The sequence below is a fragment of the Hippoglossus stenolepis genome, chromosome 10, assembly GCF_022539355.2.
Source record: "Hippoglossus stenolepis isolate QCI-W04-F060 chromosome 10, HSTE1.2, whole genome shotgun sequence".
Lineage (NCBI taxonomy): Eukaryota > Metazoa > Chordata > Actinopteri > Pleuronectiformes > Pleuronectidae > Hippoglossus > Hippoglossus stenolepis.
Genome location: NC_061492.1, coordinates 9,829,675 through 9,846,873, shown reverse-complemented (window position 1 = coordinate 9,846,873; position 17,199 = coordinate 9,829,675). Strand labels below are relative to the sequence as shown.

The 17,199-nt window shown below is 43.7% G+C and overlaps 1 protein-coding gene across 2 annotated transcripts in view; it reads left to right on the top strand.

Annotated features, from left to right (window-relative positions):
- The window catches only part of luzp1 (leucine zipper protein 1), a 46,261-nt gene extending 30,191 nt beyond the window's left edge, over nucleotides 1–16,070 (top strand). For both annotated transcript variants that reach the window (XM_035168146.2, XM_035168143.2), the window contains 6 exons: nucleotides 2,795–3,151; nucleotides 3,244–5,518; nucleotides 5,946–6,514; nucleotides 6,621–6,800; nucleotides 13,820–14,098; nucleotides 14,871–16,070. In XM_035168146.2, coding sequence (XP_035024037.1) covers nucleotides 3,020–3,151; nucleotides 3,244–5,518; nucleotides 5,946–6,514; nucleotides 6,621–6,800; nucleotides 13,820–14,056 — 3,393 coding nt within the window. In that variant the 5' untranslated portion in view covers nucleotides 2,795–3,019 and the 3' untranslated portion in view covers nucleotides 14,057–14,098; nucleotides 14,871–16,070. The remainder of the gene's footprint in view (nucleotides 1–2,794; nucleotides 3,152–3,243; nucleotides 5,519–5,945; nucleotides 6,515–6,620; nucleotides 6,801–13,819; nucleotides 14,099–14,870) is intronic.
- The last annotated feature ends 1,129 nt before the right edge of the window (nucleotides 16,071–17,199 follow it).

Genomic DNA, 17,199 nt, shown 5'->3' with positions numbered 1-17,199 from the left:
TTTTCTTCCCCCCTCTTCTCCATGTTTTCAAACTTTTTCTTGGTCAACTTTAGCTTTTCATGCTGCAGTCAAACTTATTCGTGAATATACACATGTGGATGGAGAACAGGAGTATTAGGGTTGATGAGCACTTATCCATGTGGGTCATGATTCTAAATGGAATTAATTTGTCGACCTAATACTCTCGGCCTTCATTTCTTCAACTGTGATCTTTTACCTCTCCCCTTTTCCTTTACTGGCTTCGTCCGTCATCTTTTCCTTCTCACCCACCATAATTCAAATTCCTTCCGGTGCTGTCCTGACTGTAGCTAATGAGGCCCCAGTGATAAGTGAATCAGGTATGTTGATTGGTCAGGCAGAAGCAGGCCCTTGCCAGAGTCGCTTTGCACGCACTGCCACCCCTTTAAAGCGGCCACTTTGCACTGCTGGTGTGCGTGTCGGAGACAGAGATGGAAGGGAGAGATGAGGGAGGGAAAGGGGGTAGAGAGCTGGCAAAGAAATAAAAGGAGAATGAGAGGAGGGGTAGGCAGCCTGCCAAGACAGGAGTAGCCGGACCTAACGAAACATTAAACAGGATGAGGGAGGTCTAAAAACCCAATGAATAATCATATAAAATGTATAAAAATCTAACTCACAGGATATTTCATTATTAAGTGGGACAGGACAGTAGGAACACCAGATTGAAAAACATCAGTTCAGATTGGTGTCCTGGACGATATCCTGCTGTCTTCTAACATGGGATCACTTGGACATTATCTAGAGTCTTTACTAGGGGCTGGCAGGAAACATTCGGATCATTTCAGGAGAATATCCGGAGTTCGGTGCATGTCTGAAAGTAGCTCCGGAGTTTTCTCACGATAAAATTCTCATTTTCAGTGATTATATTTTCCCTTTGCTGCACCGTGCAGTCTGAAGACCTGTCATAAAGAATCGAGCCGTATCTATTGAATTTTATTTGTAGCCAACGAGTGTTTTTTTGTTTTAAATGAATATATGGGATTATTTCGAGGTATTTTTACTCCTCTGGAACAGGATCATCCATCAGCACAGGTTTGGATCACAGCGACCACCTCAAGACAACAGAGAAGAATTGGTCTACGGCTCACTTAACAAGCCACAGCTGGGCAGAGCAAATGCAGCACAAAATCCCTTTATTGACTAAGGTGTTCTGGCATGCAAGTGGACAGCTATGCTAGCCGTCTTCTCTCCAACATTCTATCCCCTTTTGTCTTCTCTCCGGCTCCCTCTTCAATCCACGTTCTTTATTTCCAGTCTCGCACTGCACCAAACCACCAGACCTCATGAAAGTAAAGAATAATTAAAATGCTGCAGCTAAACGCTTTGAGTTCAGATTGTACTTCTTCATAAAGTTATCGTCGCCACATTGACTTTCAAAGCTTATTGCCTTGGTTTATGTTCAACAAGAGCTTTAATAAATTATGGGAAGAGTGGTTTGGGCTTTCTGCACCAAATGAAACGGTAGAAAATATATGAAGCTACGTCGGAGTAAACCATAATGGCCGGTTATACCTTGTTATATACCATGTACACACATAGTTCATGTAGATAAAAAGAGTTGGTAAATTTACGGCTGGGATTGATGTTTTTACAGTGTTTAAAGTTATTTAATGTGAGAGAAAACTACAGTAGTCTTTATGTGTCGTGGTCTGTAGCTTTTAGGAAGACAGTCTTTGAACATGGTGCTGTATGGGAATAGAAAGAGGAGACACATAGTGTTGGCTGGCTGTCATGGCGGTTGATAAGTGATGATGTGTGCAGATGTTGATTATGTTCTAACCCCATGGGTCAATTCTTTTCCCTCTTGATCAGTGGGGGAAGCTCCCCAGAATGACTTGGGGGGGAAGGATTTAGAAGGACCATGAACGCCTGCTACCTGACTTATACATGAGACAAAAGCATCTGCATTGATTTATGGAGGCAATGCTGACAGGCAGACTGCTGTGTGCTAATAATCTATGTTCTCATTACATAGATCCATGCTGGGTCCGCTGATGGGAGCTGGCTGTAGAAACCTAAATATGATCCAACCTCTGAGGCCTAATTGTACTGACTAGCAAGCTTCAATATCCTTATATGTGGCAATGATGGGACTGAGTTTGTATTGAAGCTAATTTATTTATGCCTAAAGGGGCTAATAGACCTGCAAAGTGAAACAGTTTTCAGCTTTTATCATCGCATCCATCCGGAGGGACCATTAATAGTGATGTGGTTACCACGGTGACGGCCGTGTATGTGTGCAGATGAGATACATGAAGGAGGCCGGGGCTATTGAGATATGCTGCTGTCAGCAGAAGTGGGCAGGCATACAGAAATCGATGCTGGATTTAACATTGGCGAGATGACAAAGCGTGTGTGTGTGTGTCTGTGCAGTCATTTGTAAACCCCCACACTCGCATGTTCTTCAAAGGACTACAAGGTGAAGAGTGGTGCAGTTCATGGTATTTGAGAAACCAATTCCCGGTCCTGTTTGTAATGACTATAAAAAGTAGCCAGAGAAAGATTTGTTTGTGTATGTGTTAAAGTGCGTTTTTATGCTCCATGCGTTGGTGTTTGGCCTCATTTTGTCTTATGCTATGTGTCATAGCAATTAGATGGAATTGTAAAACCATACAGTTTGCTGACTGTGCTTATCTGCTACACCGTGCTGTCAGCTGATGTCTGTCTTCTCCCTCTCTCCATTTCTTCACTTACGAAACCACATTTTGAGAATGCAAATGACTGTCATTGACAAATTAGAGATGACTAACTGTTGCTTCCTCTCTCCCTCCTACAGATGACAGATTCACCTTCTAAACACCACCCTGTGGGATCTTCAGAGTTTTAAAGCGACAGCCACTGAAAGAAAACCAGGCCGACCATCAAGAGAAAAGAGCTTTTCTTCAAGAGCCTGAAGGACTTGCTATCACTACCACACAAATGTGGACCACCCAAAACGGTGTCATCAAATAGTCTGAGTAACAAAATATATCGAACTGATTGAACATATAACTGTGTCGCCATGTCTGATTGTAAAGACATGACGCATCGCCACTTGCGGCACAAGCTACAGAGTCTTGGCCGCAGACTGGATGAACTTGAAGAAGCCACCAACAAGCTGCAGAAGTCTGAAGATGAGCTTCTGGACCTCCAGGTCAGTAGTGGGTCATTGAGTTAAGTGAGGTAGAACAGAAATGCAATGCAATAATAGATTAATGACTGACTGGACTCTTTCTCTCTGCACAGGACAAGATCATCCAGGCCGAGGGCAGCAACTCCTCCCTGCTTTCTGATGTGGAGGCCCTGAGAAAACGTCTCTTAAGGATCCAGGGTAAAGATGAGGAGGTACGCAAAGCTGAGGACCTCTGTCGCACTGTCAGGGAGAAACTGGAAGAGGAGGAAAGTCTTACAAAGGAGCTAAAGGCCGAGATTGAACGTCTACAACGGCGAATGGCCGAACTGGAGAAACTGGAAGAAGCCTTTGGGAAAAGCAAGTCTGACTGCAGCCAGCTCTGCCTCAGTCTAAACGAGGAGAAGAACTTGACCAAGAAGCTCTCGTCTGAGTTGGAGACTCTCAAAGCCCGTTTAAAGGAGATGGAGGGGTCTGAGACAAAGCTTGACAGAGCAGAGAAGGCTTTGGCTATGGAGCTTGAGAAACTCAAGGGATTCACCCAGACCTTTGTGAATGAGCGTAAGAGGCTACTAGAGAAACAGAGAGAGGACGAGAAGATCATTCTCAAGCTGACAGAAAAACTGGAGCACCAGAAGAATCGCCTTGGCATGTCTCCAGATCCTGGCCGGCCAGATTTCATGCGGTCACGAATTGAGGATGAGCTGTCATCCACAGGGCTGCTCTCAGGTAAACTGGGTGGTCACAAGAAGAACCTTGACTACTTTAAGTTGCCAGATGACAATATCAGTCTTATGAACAAATCTGAAAATGAGAAGAACAGCGGCATTGAAGGGTCGCAGGAAGAGGACAACAAAGTGAAAGAGTTGACGCAGGAAGTCGAAAGGCTGAAGAATCGCCTTAAACAGCTGGAGATAGTGGAGGATGATTTGAAAAGCTCAGAGTCCAAAAATGGAGACCTTCATGAGAAGTTCCAGATGGAACGAAACCGGGCTCGCCAATTAAGTGAGCAGGTGGAACAGCTCAGGACACAGCTGTGTGCCAAAGGTGGGATTGGAGGAAATGGAATCAGTAATATAGATAAACATGGCAATGGAAGCAGTAACATCTGCCCCCCAAACGTCCTGGAGAATGGCAAAGCTGAGACCGAAGAGATTATGGTGAAGGGTGGTTTCAGACAAGAGAAGCCTAAATATAGGAGTGCTGCAGCTGTCTCAGAACCAAGCTCCCCTAAACACAGGAACAGGGAGCTCTCTCCTCAGCATAAAAAAGAGACTAAGCTGAGGACCAAAGAGCCGAGCCACTCTGAGGAAAGCTCTCCTAAGTCTGTGAGGAGAGCCCTTAGTCCTTCTTCCAAGAGCAGGAGGACACACAAAACCTTAACTACTGCAGTGTCATCCGATAACGGGATACGAGACACAGGACGAGGAACCGAGGAGAAGTCAAGAGGAGCCGCATTCAGCTCTGTAAACACACCTTCTAGTGATTTGAAAAAGATGTCTGTTCTTAGTCGCTACCCTCCAGCTGCTAATGCCCAGAAGCCACTGAGGACAACTCACAAGCAGACTGATGGGGAGACAAAAAAGAGCAGAGTAGAAAAATCTTCAAAGTTGTACGTTGGTAGTGATAGTGAATCAAACAACTCTGACGTAGTGCCTGAAAGCTCCGGTAACATCAACAGTCTCTCTGCACCAGAGAAGGACACAGCGTCTGCCTCAGATCAGGAATCAATAGACCAGGTTCAGGAATCGGTCTCTGTTGCTTCCACGCTGTCCAAAGCCAACGGATCATTCACAGCCTACAGATCTCAAGTCACTCCTCTGCTGACCAGTGACCATGGGTCAGAGGGTCATTCCTCTGCCTCGGAAACGGAATCTACTGGTTCAAGACCATCTGAACCAGAGCCTGTGACTGAGACAGCTGCTACAACCGTAAGCAGTACGACTCCAACCTCCAGATATCCTAGATACTCCCATGTCCATGACTCAAATTCAGAGGGCTCTTCCTCCAGGAGTTCATTCGATGAGGAGCTCCACAGCAGGGCACAGTTTGCAGAGGGGGGTCACCAGGGGCCAACGCATACTCCGTCAGGGATTGAGATCCAGCGAGTGTGCAGCCCACGTGAGGCGCTGAGGTCAAGAGCTGTCATCAAGCCCGCTATTGTTGAGATTGATAGAAAGGAAATGATGATTACGGAACCTTTGTCTACCAACGGCAAACCCAAAATCTCTACCAAACCAGTTGTGCCCACGTCTAGTAAAATGACCAGTAGTATAACCATCTACCCCAATGACCCGAGCTCTTCCAGAACCAGCAGTCGCAGCAGCAGCGTGTGCAGTGAAACCATGCCTGTCAAAGAGCGACACACCTCCACCAGTAACATCCTCATAGGTACGTTTTGACGATTCATTCACTAGTGATGCTTCAGCGAACACCAGACTTCATGACACACGTACTGTACAACCTGTATGAAGCCTGCTGTTGTCAGAAATCCTGACCTGGTATTTTGAGAATCCCATAATTCAACACTTCAGTTCACACAAAGTGACATTTTTGAACTGGAGCAGTACAATTATAATGGAATAAGTGAGGTGATGACTGCAGTAAATTGCATTACATTTTTTGAATTTTTGTATGGCTCTACTTTTGTAGTTACTCATTGTATTAAGTGTAAGATTGATTAAGTTCAGAAAGCAACATTTTTACTGGGATCATTTAAGTGCCAAATGGTGATTTATATTCAAATAAAATGCCGTCAATGTTTCTGTATCAGTGTTATTTGCTGACAAAATATTAAATATATTTTACAAATTGCCAGGTCCCACCAGTGAGCACCATGGCAGTATTTCCGTCCCATATGAATTCTCCATCCCCAAGAGTGAGATCGCTTTGCGGCCGTGCCAGGACCCGGACTACGGGTCAGACGACCACAGTGATTCCTCATCAAAGTCCAAGCTCCACAGCACCTCCAGAGTGGAGACCAGTCATCTGTGCTGCCAACGCAGCAACTTCAACCTCCAGTCACCGGATGCCACATCCGGAGAATTCAACGACACAGAGTCGGGCTTCGAGAGCAACAGCAGTACCACCACGGTCACCAGCTGGAGAAGCCAAAGGCCAAGCCAGCACTCCCAAGAAGAGAGTGTACCAGATATGAAGAATGTGACTGTGAGAAGCACCTGGAGGAACAGAAGCCCTGCCTCGGTGGATGAGATGGGCCGAGGGGCGACGAGGACGATGGCAGATGGTGGATCTGAAGACGAGGCTGAAGCTGTAACAACATGGAGAGCTTACCGGGCAACTACCACTTTAGATATGGAAGAAGCGTTAAACAGTGCTGTTGGGAATGCTGCGGCACAGAAGGGAGCCAAGCCGACTCCTGCAGAGGTGAGAGACAGATTACATTTATGAGACAACGTTAAATTCGAAGAGAAAAGGTATGTTCTATTTCATGGATGCACAATGTTGCTCTTCGTGTTGCCCCCTATCACAGGTCTACATGCGGAGAATCAAGAGTGGGGTTCCAAGCACTAAAGAATCAGAGGAACAACTCATGCGCAGAGGGAAGCGCTCTCCGTCTCCCGCTTTGGAAACCGGAGGCACGGGGAGGACTGTGCCCCACGCGCCTGTCACCTCTCAGTCCTGGGGACGATCATACGCCCAACAACCACCGGTAAGACAACCAACTTAAAGTTTGTACTCTTTTCTGCTCTGATTAGAAGTAAAGGTGACAGCACTCGCTCAGTCTAAATGTTCCCTTTTCCCCACAGACCAAAACTAAGAACTTTACATTACATTCCAAACATTTGCTCAAAGCAGAAAACAACTGTCAAAATATATTTTTTTTATTGCTCTGTGTTTTGACTATCGGGAAGGAAAGCTGGTCCATTAAGAAAACACCAACAGAAGCTTCTAGAAAAGAAACACGTTCGTCTGTTTGACGTCTTTATTATGACAAATGTTTCCTAGTGCAGGACTGAAACATATTTAGGCTTTTGTTTATGTAGAACGCAAGTGCAATTCACTGATAGTATTGTCTTGCCCTTCTCATTCATTGTAAACTTCTCAAACATTTCTTTCCAAAGGCAAACATGCTCCCAAGCTATTACTGTATATGTGGCTTCTAAAAAAAGCCTCTGCCAGATAAGGATTTCCGTACAGGTGGTGGTTATGATGTGTAACCGTCTGCAAGTAGTTTTGTCTTGAAGATAAAAGGTCAGAAAGTGCAGCCGCAGGCCTCAGCTCCTGGTGTGTCCACTTTGCATGCAAGCTCAGCTTGTATTTTTCCCTGACGCCAGGCTCTGCGACTTCAAGCTTAGCACAGCACTTCTGTAGGCCCCACTCCTGCTGCCCCAGTAAGGACAAAGAGAAAAGGGTGGGACAGAAAACAGAAGAGGGAGGATGGAAATGAAAAAGACCTCAACAGGGGGAAAAGAAGGTTAGGAAAACCTCACGGAGAAGAAAATAGCTTTCTTGTATTTAAATGCGCAACCACATTATAGACTGTGCCGCTCCCAGGCTGCATTTCTGCTCAACACAAACATTACTGAGGACCTAATACTTACTTGTATATGTGTTTTATGTATTGTTCCGCATACGGCTCTTTTTTGCACACGTGTTAATCCATCACTTTGCAAGGTCTTTGAGTTGATGTTTTTACCTGCAAGTAGTTAAACTAAGAAATTTTCTTTTCACATCTCACATGGCAACACTGTAAGCACAACCTGACACAACACTCTGATTTTGAAGCCGCGTTATAATTAGAGCCTGACCGATATATTGATAATATTGGCTCATATGAGCCTTTCACAGGCAAACCGGTATCACTGTTTATAGCCGTTTTCAGACATGACCTGTGGAGGAACTGAGGAGAATTGGGTCCGGACTTTCTCTGCAGTTTTCTTTTCACACATGCGCAACACAGCGGGGGGGGTTCTCTGCTCAAACGGGTTCACAACAACATCAAATCCTCCGCAGGATTGAGGTGAGGGGTCGTGCAGAGGCAGGAAGTAATGTATTTATTCTGCTGCAGAAGTCATGTGACTTTGTTTACAGCACATCCACACTGGCGTCAGCTCTTATCATCACAAACTCTCTTGACATCTTTGTCGGGGTCTTCTATGTGTGTGGCTCCGCAGTTTCACCCGGAGATATTTGTCTTCTGTTGTTTTTTTCTTTTTGTCTGTTGGGTGTTGTCAACCCCCCGACTTGCTTTCAGCGGGGGATCCCCTGCTGTGTTCTCACATCGGATTCTGCGTCTTTTCCTGCGTACTTTATACTAGTGTCCACAGGAAACATATCGTCCAATATTTCGATATTTGAAATTTGTAACTCAATTATTTCAGTATTGGCAATGATGCTTATAGTCCATATCAGCCAGGCTCTATTTAAAATCAACTCATTTCCATTCAAAGGTCAGGATTGACTACATGTACATGTTCACATGTATTCACATGTGAGAGTGTGCATATATGTAGGACTTAATTAATGGAGTGTGAAGGTTTATACAAGTCCTCAGAAAGATGAGGTGAAAGCTACTAATGGGCAACAGTATAAACTCACTTCTCTATTGACGTATGATATATTGTCAGATGGGCAAAGGCGACTCCATGGCTACAATAACATGCCAGTCTGTCACTTTGACTAACTAGAGGGGACTGGAGGCCTTTGGGTAAAATCCCCCTATAAATAATCTGCATGTTGCCGAGAAGACACACACACACACACACACACACACACACACACACACACACACACACACACACACACACACACACACACACACACACACACACACACACACACACACACACACACACACACACACACACACACACACACACATATGCAAAGTGACTGTGGTCTCATCCATCATATTTGGTCTCACTAGGGCAGTACAGCTACTGAAAGCGGAGGTATTCCTTTTGAGATTCACCATCAAGGACTTTACTGTTATCCAACTCAATACTGACTATTAATCCTCAACATTGTTTTTGTTCTAAAATTTATCCCAAAGTACAAAAGTCTGACATCTAATTCCAGGTCAAATTTATATTACTGCTTTAAATCAGTGTTTTAGGCTTTTATTCATGCAGATATTCCTGCAGCTGCTGGTGTTTTGAATTAACTGACATCTTACAGTCAACATTTACGAATTTTGGCATTTTTGTTGAAAACATGTTATTATTTTAGATTTAACCTCAGCCAAGGAGATTTTGTTTTCATTGGCCTTTGTTTTTAGCAGGATTAGAGATCTTAATGAAAAAGATCAGGCATGTGTAGAAAGCTAATCCGATCCAAATGTATCTGATGTCAACACATGTATACGATGATAAAGTGGCCAATGAGCCGTAGCAGAGTTGTGTCCTCTCCTAGTCCCCTTCTAGTTTGACTAAGATCTTGGTAAAGGTAAAAAATGAACACTAAGATAAAATATATTTCAACGTTTAGACAGCTCTTTTACTCTTTAATACTGTGACAGTCTGCCAAGGCTGAAACGAACAGCTGTCCTTCGCACACCTTCTTTTTCCATGTCTTTAGTTCTCCCATCTCCAGTCAGCTGAGCCACTGTATGAAATGAATGCAACTAAAATGACTCCATCCCACTCAGTAGCCTCAGTGGGCTCGATCAAACGTGATCAAATCTTCTTCCTGACCCTGTTCCACATGACTCATCCCTTATATCCCTGCTTACCCTGGAACTAGTCTATCAAACCAACCCCTGCCCTGAAGCTGATGTGGTAAATCAGCAGTGGCCTGATGAACTCCATGTTTCTTGTCAATCCTTCAGTGTTTTTTGTCAGTCACGCTTTTTTGGTACTTTATTATGGGGATTTCCTAAACCCACTTGGTCGACTCTGTGGTACCGTAAAACCTTGTTCATCCTGATGCTGGATGCAAGAAGTAACCGCTTCACTCGGATAGAAATCATGAGAAAAAATTGCTACAGGGCAAAAAAAAAAAACATACCTCAGATCATAATTGGGCTCTGAAGCATTCCTTGGAGCAGAGCTGATCATCTTTTTGGTTTGGACTTTGAGAACATTTCAGTGGTCTGAACGGCGTCCATCCTCAAGAGGTTTGGATACAGCTGTAGTTTGGACAGTGGGAGGTTGGGATTACTTTGTGATTGCAGTGTCAGAGGTTGCGAGAAAAGAGTTTTATTATTACAAGTTTTACAGATGGAAACGTTCAATATGATGGGGAGAGGAACATAGCCAATCATCATTAACAAACATCCCACTGATCATTGTTTCACTAGGTATCTATACTCCTATCTTTGGCCAAAGCACAATCCATCGAAGTTTGTTTGAATTTAAATGGCTGCTGATGATATGTAATTATTGTGTTAGACTTTTGGAATATTGTTCAAAGAGGTGTCCTGACCTTTCACATCAAACGCTCCAGGGCACTGAGAGTAGAGAAGACTGAAGTCAGCTTACTGTCGAGCAGAAAGACACGATCGATCAATTGTCATTAAGGAGGAAACAACACTCCCAATTCCTTTAAGTACCCCGGAGCAGCCTGGGCAAACTAGCTTATTGATTGATCCGTCTTTTTTTAACCCAGTGTCTAAATTATCCGGATGTCATTTATTCAACACTTTATGAGACTGAGATTGTTTTAATCTAGTGAAAGGTCATGATCTTGTCATCATGGCCTGAATCCATAAATGCTGTTTAACCTTGACTTTTTTACTTTATTTTTGGACATGTTAGACGCATTAGATAGATTGCCATCCAACTTTGTACAGATGTTCATGTTCCCCAGAGGATGAAGCCTTATGACTCTGGTGATCACTTGATAGTTTTTGTCTTTACTGAAATTGTTTTATTGGATGGATTGTCATGGAAATCAATACAGATAATCATGGTGATTAGAAAACTGATCCTCGTGAGTTTTCCACCACATGACTTTTTTTATTTGAGCAGCACTTGAAGGTGAATGAGTACATAGATCCACTTTGGGGAGCAGTCAGGGTCGTCCGTCTTCATATCGTCTATGGTACAGATACATAGACTCTGATAGAACTGGTAGCAGAGAAACGCACTGGAAGCCAAATTCAGAAATGAGGTGTTAAAATGGGGATTTCTTGCTTTCTCCAGTGGTCACTCCACACCTTAAGAGTGCAGAACAGAACAGCATTGTAGTGCTTCCTCCCTGCTGTAGCTGTAGGAAACCTCAGCCCGTACATGAATGAGCTGTGAACTTATGTTTGGCTGACGACAGCGGGGCCGATATGGCTGATGAGCAAGATACCAAAACATCCTTTGTTGAATCAAAGACCAGTTAGGTAAAGTGTGGGATCAGAGTTACTCTACTGTTCACTATTCGCCCGGATGTGACCCAGACATGAAAAAAAGAAAACCTCTGGAATAACAGTGCGATATGAAAAGCAATAAATAGAAGGCTTTTATAAATAATAACCAATAGACACACACACACACACATATTTCACCTTTTCTGAAACGTTTCACCTGGAGCGTCGAGGGCACTGTCTTGCTGGAGAGCAGATTTAAGAGCTGGGGTTGGCAAGACAACACGATTCCTGAAAGTAGGGCGTGAGACCAAGGGCAGACAGATTTAGAGCAGGGATATAATTTGTTCTGACATGCTACTTGTGTTATTTCTCAAATTGGCTGGCCTCCGTTCTGCATCGTAAAATGGAGTCCTCTCACAGTTTCTGTTTGGGTTTTCCAAGCGAACTAGTGGAAACTTTTGCTGGTCATTCTTAAAATGAGAGCTTTTATGTTGTTTTTTTTGTCTTAAAGCTCCTGAGTGCTTGGGCTGAATGAATGAAGGATTTAAGTATCTACACATAAAGAGTAAAACATCCTTCAAGAAGGGTTTGACAATTTTGGATAAGAGGCTTATTTGCTTTCTTTCTGAGAGTTAGATGACAAGATAGAAACCAGTTATACTGAATGTGTGTGTACAGTAAATATTACACACCCAGAGGTACTGGTCGGCAGTTTTTCTTATCTTTGGAGATGAGATGCAGGCAGTGGTGGATCTAGGATTTTTCTGAATCAGGGGGCAGTTAAGGGGCCACAATTTACAAAAAGAGAGGGGCCAATTACATGTCCAACATCCATGTACAATTTCTGATTCAGTAAGGTGCACGATTAGGTTCTTGATAGCTTTGAGCAAACCTACAAATTATTGAATGAATTGTGAAAGCACACTGTGTACTTCAAAAAAGCTTTAAAAAAATGAAAAAGAAAATAAAAAATTTATAACAAACTGTCATAGTTATTGTTAGTATCAGATTCAGGATCTGCCCCTAGAGGCAGGCAAGTTTTTTTCCCTCCTTTCCAGTGTTTATGCTAAGCTAATTGCCTGATTCATATTCATACTTTATATTCAGTGTACAAGAGGTAATAATCTTGTATCTTCTTATCTAAATCTAATTCCCAAGATTAATTTAACATGACTACTGTTTTTTTATGATGTAAAATTTATGCTTCTCTTAGTTCCACCTTTCTCTTATGTTGTCAGGTCATTCTGTGCTGCCAGAGATGATTTACTGACGCTGGCAGCATATTAATGTGTTGTTTTTTTTGTCAAGCTGAACATGTGAACAGGAGCACGTCTGTGATGACTGTGGCTCTCGATGTTTCCGGCAGATTTCCTCTGCCGTGGCACGTCAGGTTACTTCACATCCTTTCCTCATGTATTACATTCTGACAGCTGACGTTCCTCTTGTCCTAATACTTTCAACACTTCAAAAGAAAAGTTCTCTCTCTTCGCACAGCAACTCTCTTAATTTTCGTGGAGCCATAAATCTTTGAAAAGCTGTGTAGTTTTTCAAGTTTTTATTTCCTCATGTATTGTTTTTCACTTTTCTTATATTAGGTCTGTTACAATGTGTTGAAGAACGCACAGGCCGCCTTTTGAGGGTAAGAGGAGCACTGCCAGTGCATTATATGGCATCCCCTCTGAAAGCCCAGGCTCTTGCAGCAGCTTACCATAGAAGGAGAATATGCCACTCTGCCATTTCCTCCCCCAGTGACGTGAGCAGGAAGTGACCACACTGAACACGCCCCTTTGGCAGCGTTCGCCGGTGACTGATTTCCTGTCTGTTACCCCAGGAGACTGAGGAAGGCAGTCCAGCAGGGCTCCATTAAAGCCAATTAGCGAAAATGCATTCGAAAAAACTGCACCAGAAGCCAACTCCAACCCACCAAATGTCACTAATTATGGTGCGTTTTTTTTTTTTTTTAAAGCTGAAATTACAGGAGCAGGGTGCTGTTTCTGTGCGCCGTAGGAACTGCAGCGTCATCTAACTCTCACTTTCTCAGCGCGGGGTTACTGAGGTTGTGAGAGGAGGACGTGCTGTTGTAGTCACCACAGACTAGTAACATGGGGTTTGTTTTCTAGTCAGCCCACCAAATTATAAATCTCTCAGTTTGGGGCATGTTTGGGGCTTTCGGTTGGGGATTTTTCCCCTGGCAGGAGACCACATGGCAGACTTTCCTTGTCACACACCAGTTAACATAAACAGCATGTACTTAATGCCCACATAATAGAGAAAAGTCCAAACACGGCCTCAAACCATCCAAACAAAATGCCCCGGAGCTCCCATACATAGATCCAGGATATGGGATTGAAAGAGCTCTGTTTGCGTTTCTGACCTAACCAACGCTAACAACAAGGGTTTCATCTACTTTCTTTCTCTTCTAACCCTTCTAGGCTGCTGATAGCGTGGATCCCACTCCGAACTCCAGCCACAGCCCGGCCTCCTGGAGACGACAGCCTCCCAGCAGCGACATGGGGAGCTCTTACGACCGGGTGTCCAAGACAGCAGGAGCCTCCTCCAGAGGAGGGGAGCTGTGGTCCAGTCGGGGTCAAGGGTCGGGGGCCAGAGCAGAGGGGAGGAGCGGAGCAGGGAGTCGACCGTGGAGCCATCGTCCGCCTGAATATCATTAGACCTCCTGGGTCTGAACAGGACTTCAGCAGGAAGGAGGACAGGTCGGTTGTTCTCTTGTCTCGCTTCCCTTTCCTTACTCTTCTCCTCTGACTCCTGAAACTCTGCAATTAAAGGAAGCCAATGTTAATTACCCTTGTCGTAATTATGTCACTTCTCCTAAGAGGCTTCCCTGGTGCAGCAGCGTTGTAGTTCGATAAGTAGAGTGACCCCCAGCAAACCTAATCTGTTTTCAGACGTGAACTCCAGAAAATGTCCTGAGTCTGACCAAAGTCTTTCAAATATGAAGAACGCAGCCGGTTCAGACGAGTTCACAGCAAAATGTTTGGAGAATTCAGAGAACATGCTACAGGCAGGACATGACCTATACATTCCGCTGAGGAAATCATGAGATTTTGTTTACAGCACATCGACACTTAGAATGTCTTAAGTGCACGTCTGAAATCAGCTATAAATACACATCCATGGTAATGTTTCACTATAATCGTCTGTAATCACTAAATATTCTCCTAAAACGATGCCATTCAGTAATAATAAGGCAAAATGAGAAATTCCCTGAAAGAAAAAGCTCAATTTATACTAATTTAGATATACTTAATTATTCATGCACCAATTAAAAGGATCTCTGGAAGTGAACTGTAATAATTTGACATGGAAATGTACACAGTCTATTTCCTCCCTGATTACTGCTAAATGACCGTGTTGCTTCTGGCAGTATTGCTATGAAATTGTGGAAATAGTTTTGAAGGAAGATGAATAGTTGTGGTAAAATCTAAAAGTTTAAATAAGGTCTTTTTATGTATTTTTCCTCAACAGCACTCCATCAAGCCCTCACTGGCAAAAGCAGAGCCAAACACCGGTCTCCCATCAACTAACAGCTACACCTATTACCACCATCTCCCACAGACGACATCTGCAGCTTTTATCACGAGCAAAGACAAGACAAAAAAAAGTTGCAGCCGTATAAAGCGCAACAAACCACGGATTTGACCCTGAGCGCACACACTGAGATGTGAACGGCTCTTCCCATCCGGAAACCTTCTCCGTCCCCAAAGAGGCATAAATGGAAAGACCTGTGCCTGTACAGCGTTTTGGAGGTCGCCTCACCAGCCCACGTATCCTCTTCTGCTCCTTGCCTTGGATGTATTATAGTGTAATCCCAGAATTTGACAAGGGAGAGGCTGGCATGCTGGTGGACGGCTGGAGATAAAAAAAATTTGTGCGTGCCAGAGAGGGGTTTGAAGAGCGTCAGAGGAAGAAGGACTCACAACATTGAGAATGCCTTTCTCCATGAGGACCACCACAGCTGGATGTGTCGCTTTGGAATCACAATTTTTGAAAAAAAAAAAAACAAACTGCAGTTATCAGCAGTAACATGTTAAAGACGCATATTCATCTGAAAGGGGGCTGGGATCTTCATGCTGAATACTCCACAAACTAAAGGATCTGTACTTTAACTGTGACCAAAAACAGAAAGCGAATTACCCCCTCTTTGCAGACCCGATTCACATTTTCTCTCTGGGCTCAGTTTTTTTTTTTGCTGCGACAATTCAGTCAGACCATCTACTTTCTTTTCATGAGTTTATTTTACATTCAAACCATACAAACACATGCACATTTCTAACATTAGGGGTTATTTTTAACCATTTTCCTGGCATGCAGTGACCTCAAACTGGATTCAATCTTCTTTCTTAGATGTCGGGTGAACACTTGCATGTTTAAAGTCTAAAGTAAAAAAAAATGAAGAGCACTTGAGAGAATGTGACTTGGCATACATTACCCTCTGCGTCTCTGCACACACACACACACACACACACACACACACACACACACAATTTCTGACAGACTGGGACCTTACTTATGCTTTTTGCCATTTTCACCAGTTGTTTTTATGCTTTGTAATTCGCTTCCTGTTCTGCATCGTCCTTTTCCACGTTGTCTGCTTAATCATATCAAGATAAGTAGTTTGCACGTAATAAAATGCAACGCACATGTATAAAAATAGAATGATTTCGGGTGGGAAATGGGGGAAAGGGGGGGTGGGGGTATTGTTTATAACCTTGAACCATGCTACACTTTCCATGGTGCTTTGATTCACAACTTGTCCTGCTCCGTGTCTTTAGAGAGAACGTTTAAAAGTGAACATTGGACTGTGGATTACCAGCAAACCTGGCCTGGCAGGTCGGACCTTTTTTCTTCAGTGCTGCTGTAAATACTGTGTGAACACGCCTGCCAGTCATAGGAAAACACAAGAGGGTCGGACTGTGAACATCACGAACCGACGGTCGGGCTCGCGTGTGTGTGTGACTGGGTTCGCCGTGCGAATCGTCCCAGCTTTCTTTCATCTGAAGAGGTTTATTATGTTTGCTATGTCATGATAATATCAATTTATGGTTTGTATGTTGGAGCGATCTCTCATTGGTGGGGGGGACGGGCCATAGCAACAATGGGTTGCCACAGAAACGGATTTCATGGTGGCCAGTAATTAAATAAGTTGTGTTCTTCAAGGAAACCTCACTGACATTTTTTAAGTTTGAGTCTCTCAACGTGCTCCTGCTGGATTTTAGGTTAAACTCACGGGTTTAACTGCAGATTGAGAGATGCTGTAAACGTTGATCCCAGAACAAAATGTACCAACAATGCAAAGGAACGCGGCTGAACGCACCGATCCATCACGGCAGCGTCGTCTTTCTCCTGAATGTCCTGTACGGCAGAGGCAGTAACACAACTGTGACTGTGAGAGCTCTGAACACATGGGATCTGCTGACGAACGTTCCCTCTCTCCATCTGCTTCTGCTGCTCTGTATCTAAGTGCTGTTGAGTGGAGATGTTCTCATACCATATTCCCTTAATGATACCGAGTAGCGATCAGATACCAGTGCATTTGATATAAATAACTCATATAATGGATTTTAACAGTTGTATGCTAACAACCCCGTATGTAAGTGATCATAGTTTGTTGTTGAGAATGAAAACCATAGAACTTCTATTATCTAGTCCGACAGTCGCAACTGAAAACGAACACAAATAAATAAATGTAGAAAAACACCACAATCGCTTCCTTTAACCAGATGTTAGAGTGCGGCCCCAGTTTATAAAAATAAAAGATCTTTATTAGATTGTGTTTTATGAGATAGTGTCGTGC